Source organism: Melanerpes formicivorus, unplaced genomic scaffold (genome assembly GCF_026170545.1).
Source record: "Melanerpes formicivorus ecotype bairdi unplaced genomic scaffold, bMelFor1.0.p_v2 SCAF_143, whole genome shotgun sequence".
Classification (NCBI taxonomy): Eukaryota; Metazoa; Chordata; class Aves; order Piciformes; family Picidae; genus Melanerpes; species Melanerpes formicivorus.
This window is the reverse complement of record NW_027142495.1, coordinates 861,454-874,250: the sequence shown is the minus strand read 5'-3', so window position 1 is coordinate 874,250 and position 12,797 is coordinate 861,454. Positions and strand designations below refer to the sequence as shown.

The window sequence follows — 12,797 nt, the reverse complement described above, 5'->3', positions numbered from 1 at the left end:
CCTCCAGAAAGGGGGGGGAATTTCATTCCTGTATTATTGTTCTTTTTACTTTGCTGTATATTTCTGTGTAAATATTGTAAATACGGTAAATTGTGTATATACCCTGCATTCCCTAAAAAATTGCTTGTAAATATAGCATTTCCCTTTGCTCCTCCGGCGGGCTAGCTGTGGTTATTTTTTTTCTTCACTTTGTGGGGGGAAGAAGGCTGAGCCTTCTTCTCAAACCCTCAACAGGAACTTCCCAATGCTCAGCAATATCTAAAGGGTAGGGGGACAAAAGGATAGGGCCAGATATTTTCAGTGGTGTCCATCGATAGAACAAGGTCAAAGGTCATATACTGGAATACAGAAGGTTCTATCCAAGCATGAGAGAAAACTTCTTTCCTTTGGAAGTGACAGCCCAGGAACAGGCTGCCAAGAGAAGCTTTGGAGGACCAGTCCCTGGAATTGTTGAATGCCTTGTTGGATGGGACATTAAGTAACCTTGTTTAGGAAGTTCCTTGTTTAGGAAGTTCCTTATTTAGGAATTTCCTTGTTTTGGAAGTTCCATGTAAAAGTGAGGGGAAAAAAAGTCACTGTGAGTGTGATTGAACACAGGAACAGGCTGCCCAAGGTGGTTGTGGAGTCTCCCTCTCTGGAGATATTCAAAACCTGCCTGGATATGTTCCTGTGTGATCTGGTATAGGTGATCCTGCACTGGCAGGGGATTGGACTGGATGATCTTTCAAGGTCCCTTCTGGCCCCTGACATTCTGTGATTCTGTGATTAGTAGAAGGTGTCCCTGCTTATGGCATGGAGCTTGGGTTGGACGACCTTTAAAGTGCCTTCCAACTAAAACCATTTTATGATTCTGTGTTCTATGCAGTGGTGATGACATTTAAAGCTAAGATGATAACAAGGAGGAAGAGATCACTCTAGCATGAAACAATGAAACAGAAGTTGAATTTTAAAAAAGGGGGGAGAAAATGGAGGCTATGTTAATATGAAAAATAATGAAGATTAGGGCCTCCAGCTAGTGGAAAATGGATCAGGCACTACCAAATAAATTTTATAGCCCTATAAACCTCCCCTGTAGATTTGTGACCTTCCTTTCCGTGATGAATACTATTACTCCAATAAATACTGCTTGTAGAACTTGATTTCCAAGCTAGTGTCATGTTACAGGGCAACTGTGATTAGACAATCTGTGATGCAGAAATTTGGAAGAAGAGCTATATTCTTAAAAGGAGAAGGAAAATATGGCAAGTTCTAGGGGAGCACTAGTAAATCTGTTTGGTTTTGTTGGGTGTTTTTTGTTTTGTTTTATTTTGTTTTGGTTTTGCAAGTCTACGGCTTTATACAACTAGAATTAGGCAGAGGTTACCCAGAAAGGTGTTTGTGACTCACTCCTCATTCTTCCAAGTTATAATCAGAACATCTACGCTCTGTAGAGATGATCTTTACCATCCCATACCTTGTTTCACTTGGTTGACCAATTGTTTCTCCCTGTTCTGTGGTACAGGTAGCAGACAGATCAAGCCAACAGTGCAGAAGCCACAATAATCAGATCATTAGAACTGACACTTACTTCATACTCCTCTTTGAATCCGTAGCCTTCTGCACACTTCATCTGGGTGATGTGTTGCAACAAGTCAGCTACGCGGATGGCTGGATGAAGCTGTCCGGTCTGGTAGGGCACATCCACTGGATCTCGCTTCTTGTAGGTATGGGATTGGACCAGGCTGCTTGTGTCACTGACCATCGTATGGGTTTCATCTAGAAAAAGAGCATCTCATCATGTCCTGGCTTGTTTCACTTACTGACATAAACAGAAGTTACACAGATTTCTAGAGGAATGGCAGAAATCTGACACCATCAGTATTGCTTCAGTCTGTGAAGGCTACACCAGAACAATAAATCCATGGAGCAGTTTACACAGGGAAATTGCAAGACTGGTTGGAATGAGGCAAAGTCCATGGTTCTACAATGGAAGCATTGCAGAGCAGTCCAAACTCTAATGTTGTTTTGACTATCACTAGCTGATTACAAACAGGTTTTAAATGAGGCTCTTGGTTCTAAACTGCATCGAAGTTTCATGCTGAAACTTCAACAAGTCCCACGGGATGAAATTGGACTTGTACTCAGATTACTCAAGTGCTATATTTTACAGGGCAAATTTAGAGCAAATGTTTGGAAGTGAGCAAAATAAAAAGATGCACGAAATGGCTTATGGTTTCATCAAGCTAGGACTGCAATGGTAATGTAGATCTGATACAACATTTGGAGATGAACTACAAGAGGACAAGTGCAAAGGGTCATCTGATCAGGAGAAATGTCTTGACTGACTGCTGAACATGCTTTAGGACCATGGTGTATGTCATGAACCACCACATCAGGCATGGAATGTTATGTGTCAACTGACATGCAAGCCAACAAACAGGAGAACCCAGTGGGCTGGTTAAAATTCTGATGAGACACATACTCTCCCAACCCTCCACATCTCTTCCATGGGGCAAATGGGCAACTTACCATTGATTGGCACTTTTAAGAGGATACATATCAGGAGAAAAAAATAAAAGAGGAGGAGAAAAAGGAAACAGGGCATAAGCAACAGTACTACATTAATAATGACAGATAATTTTATGCTCGTAATTTAGTGTTTGCAGAGTGATTTCCTAAGTGAGTCAGATTCTGATCTCAGTTTCTCAGTCTGAATTAAATGTACTGAAACTAGAGTGAATCTTAGAGTGAATCAATTCACACAGATGCAACTGAGATTAGAATTTACACTCAGTAGTAAACAGACAGATGTGAAAATTCACTCTACCTATGGAAGCAACAAGACTTTCTTCCTACATAGATGGAATTTTGTCTCTTTGCAAGAGAAAAACCCCCAAACCAACAAAGAACCCAAATTCTAAGGTCCACATGTCACTAGAAATACTTCTTCTACATATCCAATAAATTTGCTTATCTCAAAGAGTTTAACTGAAATTATAGTTGTGGTGTTTTAACTTACTCAAACCACTCCTCACTGGCTGCAGACTAAACAGAGGAAAGGGTCTACAAAAATACTGTGTTAAAAAAACCCCAAAACTACTTTGTAAAATATATTGTATGAAAGGGAAGCATTAAAGTATTATTTCCACATTTGTAAGTTAGATATAACAGAAAGTTCCACAAATACTCTGCATGAAAATTTCCCAAATTCTGATGTGCCCACCAAAAATACTACAACAGTAAAGGTGAGATTTTGGTCTTAGTTATACCACTGAAAACTGATCCTAAAGCCACAAAGCTCAACAAATCACATTTCAAGGATGAGTTTTAGGTTCTCTCCATTCACACTGATACTAAGACACATGAAATCTGGTTCTCAGCAAGGATGCAGTCAACATGAAATGTGAATTAAACCTAATCCAAAAATAAGAGAGAAAAATTTATGGGGATGAGCAGGAGCATTTCACTACTTTTGCTGTCATAAAATTTGTTGACATTTGTCTAATGTGTGATAAAATTGTACTGCAAAGCACCTTGGGATGCATGGCATGAAGTGTGGTATACAAGGGTAGGTACAGTATGTCACTGTTGAAATGGCACCTGAAAACCACAAGGTGGCTATGACACAAAAGACAAAAAGGTGTAGAGAGCTGATCATGATTTTTTTGGGTGGCTTATTTTAATTTTAGAAAGAGGTTAGAAAACTTTGGGATTTTTTTTTGGCCAGCTACAGACCGTGAGTAACTAACATGAGGGCAGCATTTTCAGATAGTAGGGTCTTGTGCCATGAAAGCAGCAATTTAATCACAGGTCTCATAATGGTAGAAGTTGAAAAGGACCTCAGGAGATCTTCTAATCCAGCCACTCGAGAGATTACTCGAATCTCCTTCCTGGGAGCTCCTTTGTTTCAGACTAATTTTCTTTTCTCCATTTCTCTCTCTCTTAAAGCTGCATTAATGCATTTTTTCTCTCTTTAGAAGTTATCTTTCAAAATTGCCTGAAATTTAAATGCTTGGTTTAGATGGTACATTAGGAGACACATATATCACAGCTTTTTGCTTTGCATCGTGTTTTTAAAGGCTGAGCTCCTCCGGATGCTGTGTTCATATGCAATAGTTTGTCCAGCTTAAATACTTACAGCTGCAGCTGCTCTACTCTCCACTTACTCATTCCCATAGAGCTGTGCAACGCATATTAAATAATATAGTCATTTATTAGTTATATGAACTCATAGCATAGATGGTATCTGGAAAGCTAGCCCAGCATCTTTTCTGGGTTGTGACTCTCCAATTTCAGTACATGGCTGATATCAGACAAACATGACCCACACTCCGGCCCAGCAAATATAAATTTGTCCACTGATATAGAAACACAGAATGAATTGGGTTAGAAGGGACCTTTCAAGGTCATCTAGTCCAACCTTACTGCAGGAATATCTGCAACTACAGCAGGTTGCTGAGAGCCCCAAACAACCTGACCTATAACGTTTCCAGGGATGGGGCATCTACCACCTCTCTGGGCAATCTGGGACAGGCTCTCACCACCCTCAGCATAAACAATTTCTTCCTTCTATCTAGTCTAAATCTCCCTCTTTTAGTTTAAAACCATCCCCCCCCTTGTCCTGCCACAACAGGCCCTGCTAAAGTGGTCTGTTCACAGCTTTCTTATAGGCCCCTTTAAATACTGAAATGCCGCAATAATCTCTCCCTGGAGCCTTTTCTTCTTCAGGGTGAACATTGCCATAAATCTGGAAATGGTAAGTATATTGTGGCCTTTCTAGTAAATTTTGGAAACTAAACTCAACCATTTACCAGTCCTGTCCCCTTCCCAGGAGGTTACACTGAAAATTTAATTTATTTCTAAGTGTGGGCTTGACCCTGCAATCTAAACACACCTTTGGACATTGTCAGACAGCAAGAACAGGTATCAGTTGCAATTAAACCCCAGCATAGTTTAATAGCTCTATTCCTCTACCGACTCAAACACAGCTAATTTGATTTATCTCAGATAAAAAAATATTCCTATAGTCATAAACACAATTTTAAAGAGGCCTGGGCTGAATGGAACATCACTCATAAAAGGGCACTAAATTTTTAAACATGTAAGGATACAAAAATATTAATTGTCCACAGTGAAATAACTGGATGATTTTCTGACATGAGCAAGCAGAGGATGCTGTAGTAGCTCATAAAATACACATCTAACTAATTCAGGATTTTACAGACTTAGAAGAAGCAAAAATTCTTTTTTGTTTCCTCCCCAGTGTGTCTTTGTCTGATATCTGCCTAGAGATTATTTCTTGTGGGGCAAAAAAAAAAAGCTAACAAATAATTTCACCACTCTTATTCGATAGCAGAGAATCATATAAAAAAAATGAAATAGCTAAATAGAGAAACCATGAACTAAAAATTAATCCTCATAGAAAAAAATCTCAAAGTTGTTCTCCTGATAATAGTACTTTTCTCCTTGCCCAACCACAAGGTCAGGAAGAACATCTACGGGATGAAGTGTTGAATGAATGCTAAAGCACACAAGGAAAAAAAAAAGGAAGAAGAAAATAATCTAGCATCTCAGGCAGTTAAAAGGTGCTGCAAATTTCATTTGCATGCAGATTATTTCATTGTTACTATCATTACCTTCTCCCAGATTTACATAATGTATAAAAACACACAAGTTCCCTCTCCACGTTACCGCGCTGAAATGTGCTGCGCTAAATATTCCCTCGCAATAACAAGTTTTTCAAGATCACCTTCCTGAACTTCTACATTTTACATGCTTTACTTTACTTTTATTTAAACTTGTTTAAGGGCAGGAATCAGTTAAAGGGAGCTTTGGTGTGGTTCTTTTTGTTTTGTTTTGTTTTGCTTTGTTTTGTTTTTTCAGTGAGGGAAAAGGAGGAGAAAGGAAAATATTCATTGTATCAGTTGTAAAAAGAGCAAATAAAGAGGCTTGACACTGGATTTTCAATTCTTGCACACTTATAGTCTGAATTTTTGCACATTTATGTTTTCACTTATTATAAAAAGAAGAGAGAGAGAGAGAGATATCTCCCTGTTAATATTAAAGTTAGTATGGGAAGGAGGTGTAAATTAATGCAAACCACAAAGAGTTACTTAAGCATTGCAAATACAATAGCGCCTCATGCTTATTTATTTCACGCTGCAGAAACTTCACTCTCTTCAACATGGGACTTTCTTAAATTCATAGTTCAAGTATAAAATATTTCCACCAGATGCTTTTAACCTGCACTTGTACTGGTTTATTTTGTTCCTGTGGCACCTGATGCATAATAAATTGTATTCCCTAAGTATTGTGTCATTTTGCTGTTCACAATACCATCTCTCCTCTGAATCTTCACTTTGACAAGCATGTGCGGTACTGTGAGAGAGAAATGATAGCTAGGGAATAGCCAAAAGTGTGCTTTGTCTGATTTTTGTTGTATCATGAGTAGTGTAATTAGGAAAAACATGTATTTATTTATTTATTTCAGAAGAGACATCTTCATTTCTGAGATAGAATGGGGGGGAAGAAAAAAATGAAGGAAAATATTTCAGTTGCTGAAACAATCAAATTCTTTTGTGTCACTCCAAATACATGCATAAACATTACCTCATGAATCCACTTGTTAAGTTTATTTCTCTTTTCTCCCCTAACTTGCACTATGATGGTAGTAATCAAGTCTGATAGCTGTCCATAGCATTCTCAGTTTTGTCAAGCCTTCCACCCCTCCTTTCAGACACAAAACTCCAGCTCTTTGTGTCCTATTGCCTGTACCCCCGAGAACTGCAACTTTCTGAACTACTTCAGAGTTAAACTTTGATAAAGGGAAATGTTCTCACCTAAAATTGCAGTTGGCACAAATGGATCTGTCATACATCATAAGCAGGTCAATGCAGGAAAGGTAAAAAGAGAGAGAAGAGTAAATGATTGATAAACGTTCCCGCGTTTGCTTTCAGAAAGCTACTGCAAGCAACCAGCACGTTGCTTATGTGTGCATTAAATTTCTAAGGAAAGAAGCATAATAACATAATTAAATATGCTTTCATTGTGAAAAGGGCCATATAGGGTGGAAAGCAAGAAAAAAATAAATTGGTTACCTGGGTAATAAGAATTAGGCACTGTTGTGCTCAGTGTGTTAGTTTTCATTGTAAATGAAGATGGTGAAGATACAGCTGCAAAGAGAAACAAAGCCGGTTAGAGAAGGTGCAGTGATACAGGGCTGTTGAGCTGAGGGATGTGGTTGACTTGGTTTAGAGTTTATCCTGTTGTGGTTGTGGCATCTTGGATCAGGACCTAGGGAAAATCAGGCTTTGAAAGAGCTCATTGAATTGTTTTGGTTGGAAAAGACCTCCAAGATCATGAAGCCTAGCCATCAACCTTAGACCACGATGGCCATTAAACCATGTCCCAGAGGTGCCACACCCACATGTTTCTTGAACACCTCCAGGTGATTTCACCAACTCCCTGGGCAGCCTGTTCCAATGCCTGACCACTTCCAGTCAAGTTTGTTTGGTTTTGTTTTTTCATAATATCCAACCTAAATCTTCCCTGGCACAATTTCAGGCCATTTCCTCTCATTCTGTCTCCTGATATTAGAGAGAAGAGACCAGCCCCTACCTCACTATAGCCTCCTTTAAGGGAGTTGTAAGAGAGCAATAAGGTCTCCCTTCAGTCTCCTCTTCTCCAGATTAAACAATATCAGTTCCCTCAGCTGCTCCTCAGAAGACTTGTGCTCTAGAGCCTTCACCAGCTTCGTTGCCCTTTGCTGTCATCAGAAAAAGCATTTTGATCGGTGATGACAAATATACTTCTTAGAGCACATGATTAGACTGAATGGTGATGCCTGAGTAAGGACATCATGACAACAAGAGGTATTTTTGACAGAAACTTTAATCATTTCTAAATGTGCTTAATAATGCTGTAAATAATGCAAATATTCTGCTATAGTTCATTTTACCCTCCCTTTGTAGTTTTTTTTAATTCATTCAGACAGGTGGATAATATCTACACAGATACTACTGTGCTCTGAATATTTACTTTGGTTACCAAGATCAAAAGCTGTCACTGCTACTCAATCATCTCTAGAACTTATGGGAAGGCCCAACACAGCATAAGTTCAGGTAGCTCCTTGGTATACAAAGATCACGTGAATGACCACTGGAAGCCACATTCCACAGGTTGAATCTAAACACAACATCTTACAGCATATTCAGCCAAAGGGTTATTGAAGGCTTTCAAACTAAGCTCATTGCAAATTCAGCCTTAGCTGCTTGTCTGCACAGCTCAAATTCAGTCAACAAGTGCAAGAACGTCCTGGATACCAAGAGACAGAGTGGCTAAAGTATGTCCAAAGAAAAGCAAGGAAGGGTCCAAAGGACAAGCATTATGCGGAGAAGCTAAGGGAACTGGGGTTGTTTTGCCTAGAGAAAAAGAGGTTGAGGTGAGATGTTCTCACTCTCTGCAACTATCTGAAGAGAGATTGTATCTAGGTGGGGGTTTCTTCATAGAATCATTAAGGCTGGATAAGCCCTCTAAGATCATCAAGTCCAAACATCACGCTGGCTCTATCATGACTAGTAAACTTCTCTCAAACAGTAGGATGAAACAGCCTCAAATTGTACCAAGGGACATTTAGGTTGGACACTCTGAACACTTTCTTCCCTGAAATGGGTTGTCAAGCCCTGGAACAGGCTGCCCGGGGAAGTCCTATTTTCTGAGGGGATTGAAAAGCCTTGTAGATGTAGTACTGAGGCACATGATTTAGTGGTGACTTGGCAATGCTGGGTTAATGGTTGGACTTGATGATCTTGATGGTCTCTTCCAAGCAAAATGATTCTATGATTCTATAGTTAGAGGAATTTTTGAAGCAGAGGAAGACAGGATCTCTTGGATGAGGAGCAAGATTTGTTCTTCTGGCTTTCATCCATAAAATTTTTGTTGATCTTCTTAGGGAATACAGTTGCCAGCCTTTGTTATGATCAATTTATCTGAAAACTGGCTTCAACAGTGCTGGAAGTTGCATTAAGTTGTAATATGTGAGACTACTATTCTTTGATTTTTGTCTCCTGAATTGCCAGGTGGAAAGAATGGAGTTGTTCTCCTTAGGGTTTGGATATAGACATTAGTTGAGGTTAGGGATGCTGCAAGCTAATAAACAATAAAATTGCCTAGATACAGGATGAAGACACTGCGAGAAACTTCCATAGGAAGCAGAAATGTTCTAAATCTCCTGAATACAAGGTCTGATGCAAAGATTAGTCCAAAAGACTTCAGACTGTTTCTTCTGGGGTCCACATTTTTTCTGGAAGTCTAATTTGAGGTTCTGGCCCTCAAGTGGCATCAAATACTTGCTATCGCTAATCATTTTACATTGGTTTAAGATGTTTTATATAGAGAGGATTTAGTCTCAGGAACTTATTGCAGCTTCTTTGGTTGTGGTGACCATTCAGTAATGCTTTTTGGTAAACTACATCACGATGATGGAAAATGAACTTAGTCCTCTTGATCTCTTCACAGAGTAAGCAATCTCAACTGCAAGAATATATTCTCACCCTAAAGGCAAGTCAGATATTGAAAGGCCTATTTCAAAGCCATTTCAAAAGTAACTCAAACACAAATTAACATTGCAAATTCTGAGCCTAACGCTGCCGGGAGAAGTCTCACTGCATAAACCTCACAGAGTGTTTGTACAATTGAGCTTGTCAAAGGCAAGTTCTTAAGCATATTATTAAAGAGTGGGAGTTTGGCCTCACACTATGTTAGTACTTGAAACAAAATTCAGTTTAGCACAAATTCTGAAGAAGCTCAGCAACACTAGTACACCAAAAAAACAACCCTGAGGTTGTTTAAGAACTACAAAAAAGAAGCAAGATTTTTGAACATAGCCATTCTTTTCCCTTCTTTTTAACAATCACATGAAGCTATTGTTTTTCCTGGTCTTTGCTTAGGGCCAGCTCCCAGACAAGAGTGAGTCCTTGGCTAAAATTATAGTACAGGAAATTTTAAGTGCCAAATTTTATTTATTTTCAAGGTAGATTGAAGAAGACCTGGGATAGGTCACTAGTGATAGGACTAGGGGGAATGGAATGAAGCTGGAGGTGGGGAGATTCAGGCTAGATGTGAGGAGGAGGTTCTTCCCCATGAGAGTGGTGAAACCCTGGAATGGGTTGTCCAGGGAGGTGGTCGAGGCCCCGTCCCTGGAGGTGTTTAAGAGCAGGCTGAATGAGGCTCTGGCCAGCCTGATCTAGTGTGGGGTGTCCCTGCCCATGGCAGGGGGGTTGGAACTAGCTGATCCTTGTGGTCCCTTCCAACCCTGAATGATACTATGATATTAGAGAATCTCTCATGAAATTGCAGAGCAGACAATTCCGCCAAGAACTTCCTTTGCACAAGCAACAGAAAGAGCATCATCTAGAGTTGGAAAAATCACAAAGGCAATCAGATCACAATTATTAGGTGATGACATGCAAAAATAAATTTTGCCAAAGGAAAACAGAAAAAAAAAGGAGAGGAAAAAGAAAAAAGAAAAGGAGCAGGGGAAGCATTTGAAGGACTTGGGGCAGCCTGAGGGACATAAAATTTGTAACATAATAGGGACTGGAGAAAGGTAAAACTACAGCTGTTTCAGTAATGTCTTTGCTCTTCTGCAGAAGAAAAGGATGGGCAGAAAAAAGCTCAATTATCCTTATTATTTTTAAAGAAGCCTATTCTTGATGTCTGACTATCTTGCTCATTCGAATACATACTGTAATGCACTGCACAGTGGGATACTTTGGGTCTCATGGATTTTCCATGACTGAGTAATGAGGAATATTTTAAAAACCATTTACACCTTTCTTCCACCTTCCAAAAAAAAAGAAAAAAAAAAGAGAGAGAGAGAGAGAGAAGAAAAGAAAAAAAAACAACTTACATCTTCCATTTAGATTGTGAGTGTCCATGAAAGAGAAAGCTTCATCACAGTTGGTGCCTTGCTCAGTGTAGCTTTTATCCATCGAATTCACCATCACTGTCATTTCCTGCCGTGTGCTACTCAATGTCTCTTTCCTTTTTTTAGCCAATTTTCTTAAGGAATGAATGTTGAGGAAAAAAAGGGGAAAAAAAAGGAAAGAAAAAAGCACAAAACAACACTCAATGAGGAGATAGTCTTTACACCGTTTGTATCATGTTATTTAGCTAGTAACATGGTTACAAACTACAATACTGAAGTAACATATTTACAATCGTTTTGCATTTCTGGAAATTTAAATTTCACTGCACACACTCATAATCAAGGGATGGTTGGCAGTGCCTTGACTCACGGTGAGCAGAACCTTAATCCTTGGGGATCCCTGGGGACCTGGGGTCCTAGTGGATGGAAGGTTGAACATGAGCCAGCAATGTGCTCTTGAGGCCAAGAAGGCCAATGGCATCCTGGGGTGTATTAGAATGGGTGTGGTCAGTAGGTCGAGAGAGGTTCTCCTCCCCCTCTGCTCTGCCCTGGTGAGGCTGCATCTCGAATATTGTGTCCAGTTCTAGGCCCTTCAGTTCAAGAAGGACATCAGGGAACTTCTTGCAAGAGTCCATCTTAGAGCCACGGAAATGATTAAGGGAATAGAACATCTTCCTCACAAGGAGAGTCTGAGAGAGCTGGGGCTCTTTAGCTTGAAGAAGGGGAGACTAAGGGCTGACCTCATTAATGTTTATAAATATGTGAACGGTGAGTGCCAAGAGGATGGAGTCAGGCTCTTGGTGATGCCTAATGACAGGAAAAAAGGCAAGGGGTGGAAATTGAGCATAGAAAGTTCCATATAAGGAAGAGAAAATTTTTTTTTTCACTGTGAGGCTGAGAGCACACTGGAACAGGCTGCCCAGGGTGGGTTGTGGAGTCTTCCTCTGTGGGGATATTCAAGACCTGCCGGGGTGTGTTCCTGTGTGAGCTGCTCTAGGTGATCCTGCTCTGGCAGGGGGCTTGGGCTAGATGATCTTTTAAGGTTCCTTCCAGCCCTTGGAATTCTATGATTCTGTGAAGAGGACTACTAGGACACAAAGCTAATATCAGCTAGGCCACATCTCTTGAAATGCATAAATACAAATGATGGAGAGTAGATTTCACTGAAACTGTAAAAAATAGGAATAAGTAACAATTTTCACTTCACCCGCATAGAACTGCCTGGAGCTGTTTCATTGAGACACGACACAATACAGCTAATTATATGATACTGTATACACATTTGACCTCTTAACACACTTTGCACAAGCAAGTGACATTTAGAATGGACTTGCATTTCTAAAGATTACTTTCCGTCGCTCGATTTCAGGAGAACTAGTCACAGGAGTGAGTTGCTTCTCAACAGGAGTGGGCTGTCAGAGGCAAAATCTTGATTCTGATACTATAATACTGATTCATTAAGCTATAAGTGTTTTGGACACACCTATGTCTTTTTTCTTTTTCCTTTCAGATCTGTCTGTTCCTATCAAAACAGAAATCTCACTGCCTCCTCCAGAATAATGCTTAACCACCATCACAAAATAACAAGTCCACAATTCTAGATTTTTTTCTTTTACCCTCTGTGAGACATCTGTGATCCTGATGATGGTGGATCCCACCATCTGTGGCCTGTGATTGTCCTAGACCAAGCCTTTTTCTAAGTCCTTGCTTATAGACACTTAAAGTTTTTCAGATTCATTCTGCGTAGTATCTTCAAGGGATGGGTTTTACACAGAATTAAGTGCTCCACAGACATTGTAGACTTGAGATTACCTCACTGGATAAACACAGATGGGACCAGTAGATCATCCAGTCTGAACTCTAAGGTATCAGAGAGTAAAATTTCATTCAA

At 39.8% G+C, this 12,797-nt stretch overlaps 1 protein-coding gene across 1 annotated transcript in view; it reads right to left on the bottom strand.

Annotated features, from left to right (window-relative positions):
• The window catches only part of LOC137456940 (receptor-type tyrosine-protein phosphatase mu-like), a 463,121-nt gene that overhangs the window by 42,136 nt on the left and 408,188 nt on the right, over window positions 1-12,797 (bottom strand). Inside the window, exons 16-20 of the mRNA XM_068168616.1 lie at window positions 10,889-11,040; window positions 7,077-7,151; window positions 6,819-6,845; window positions 2,509-2,520; window positions 1,568-1,755 (exon numbers count right to left, since the gene is read on the bottom strand). Of these exons, the coding sequence (XP_068024717.1) occupies window positions 1,568-1,755; window positions 2,509-2,520; window positions 6,819-6,845; window positions 7,077-7,151; window positions 10,889-11,040 (454 nt within the window). The remainder of the gene's footprint in view (window positions 1-1,567; window positions 1,756-2,508; window positions 2,521-6,818; window positions 6,846-7,076; window positions 7,152-10,888; window positions 11,041-12,797) is intronic.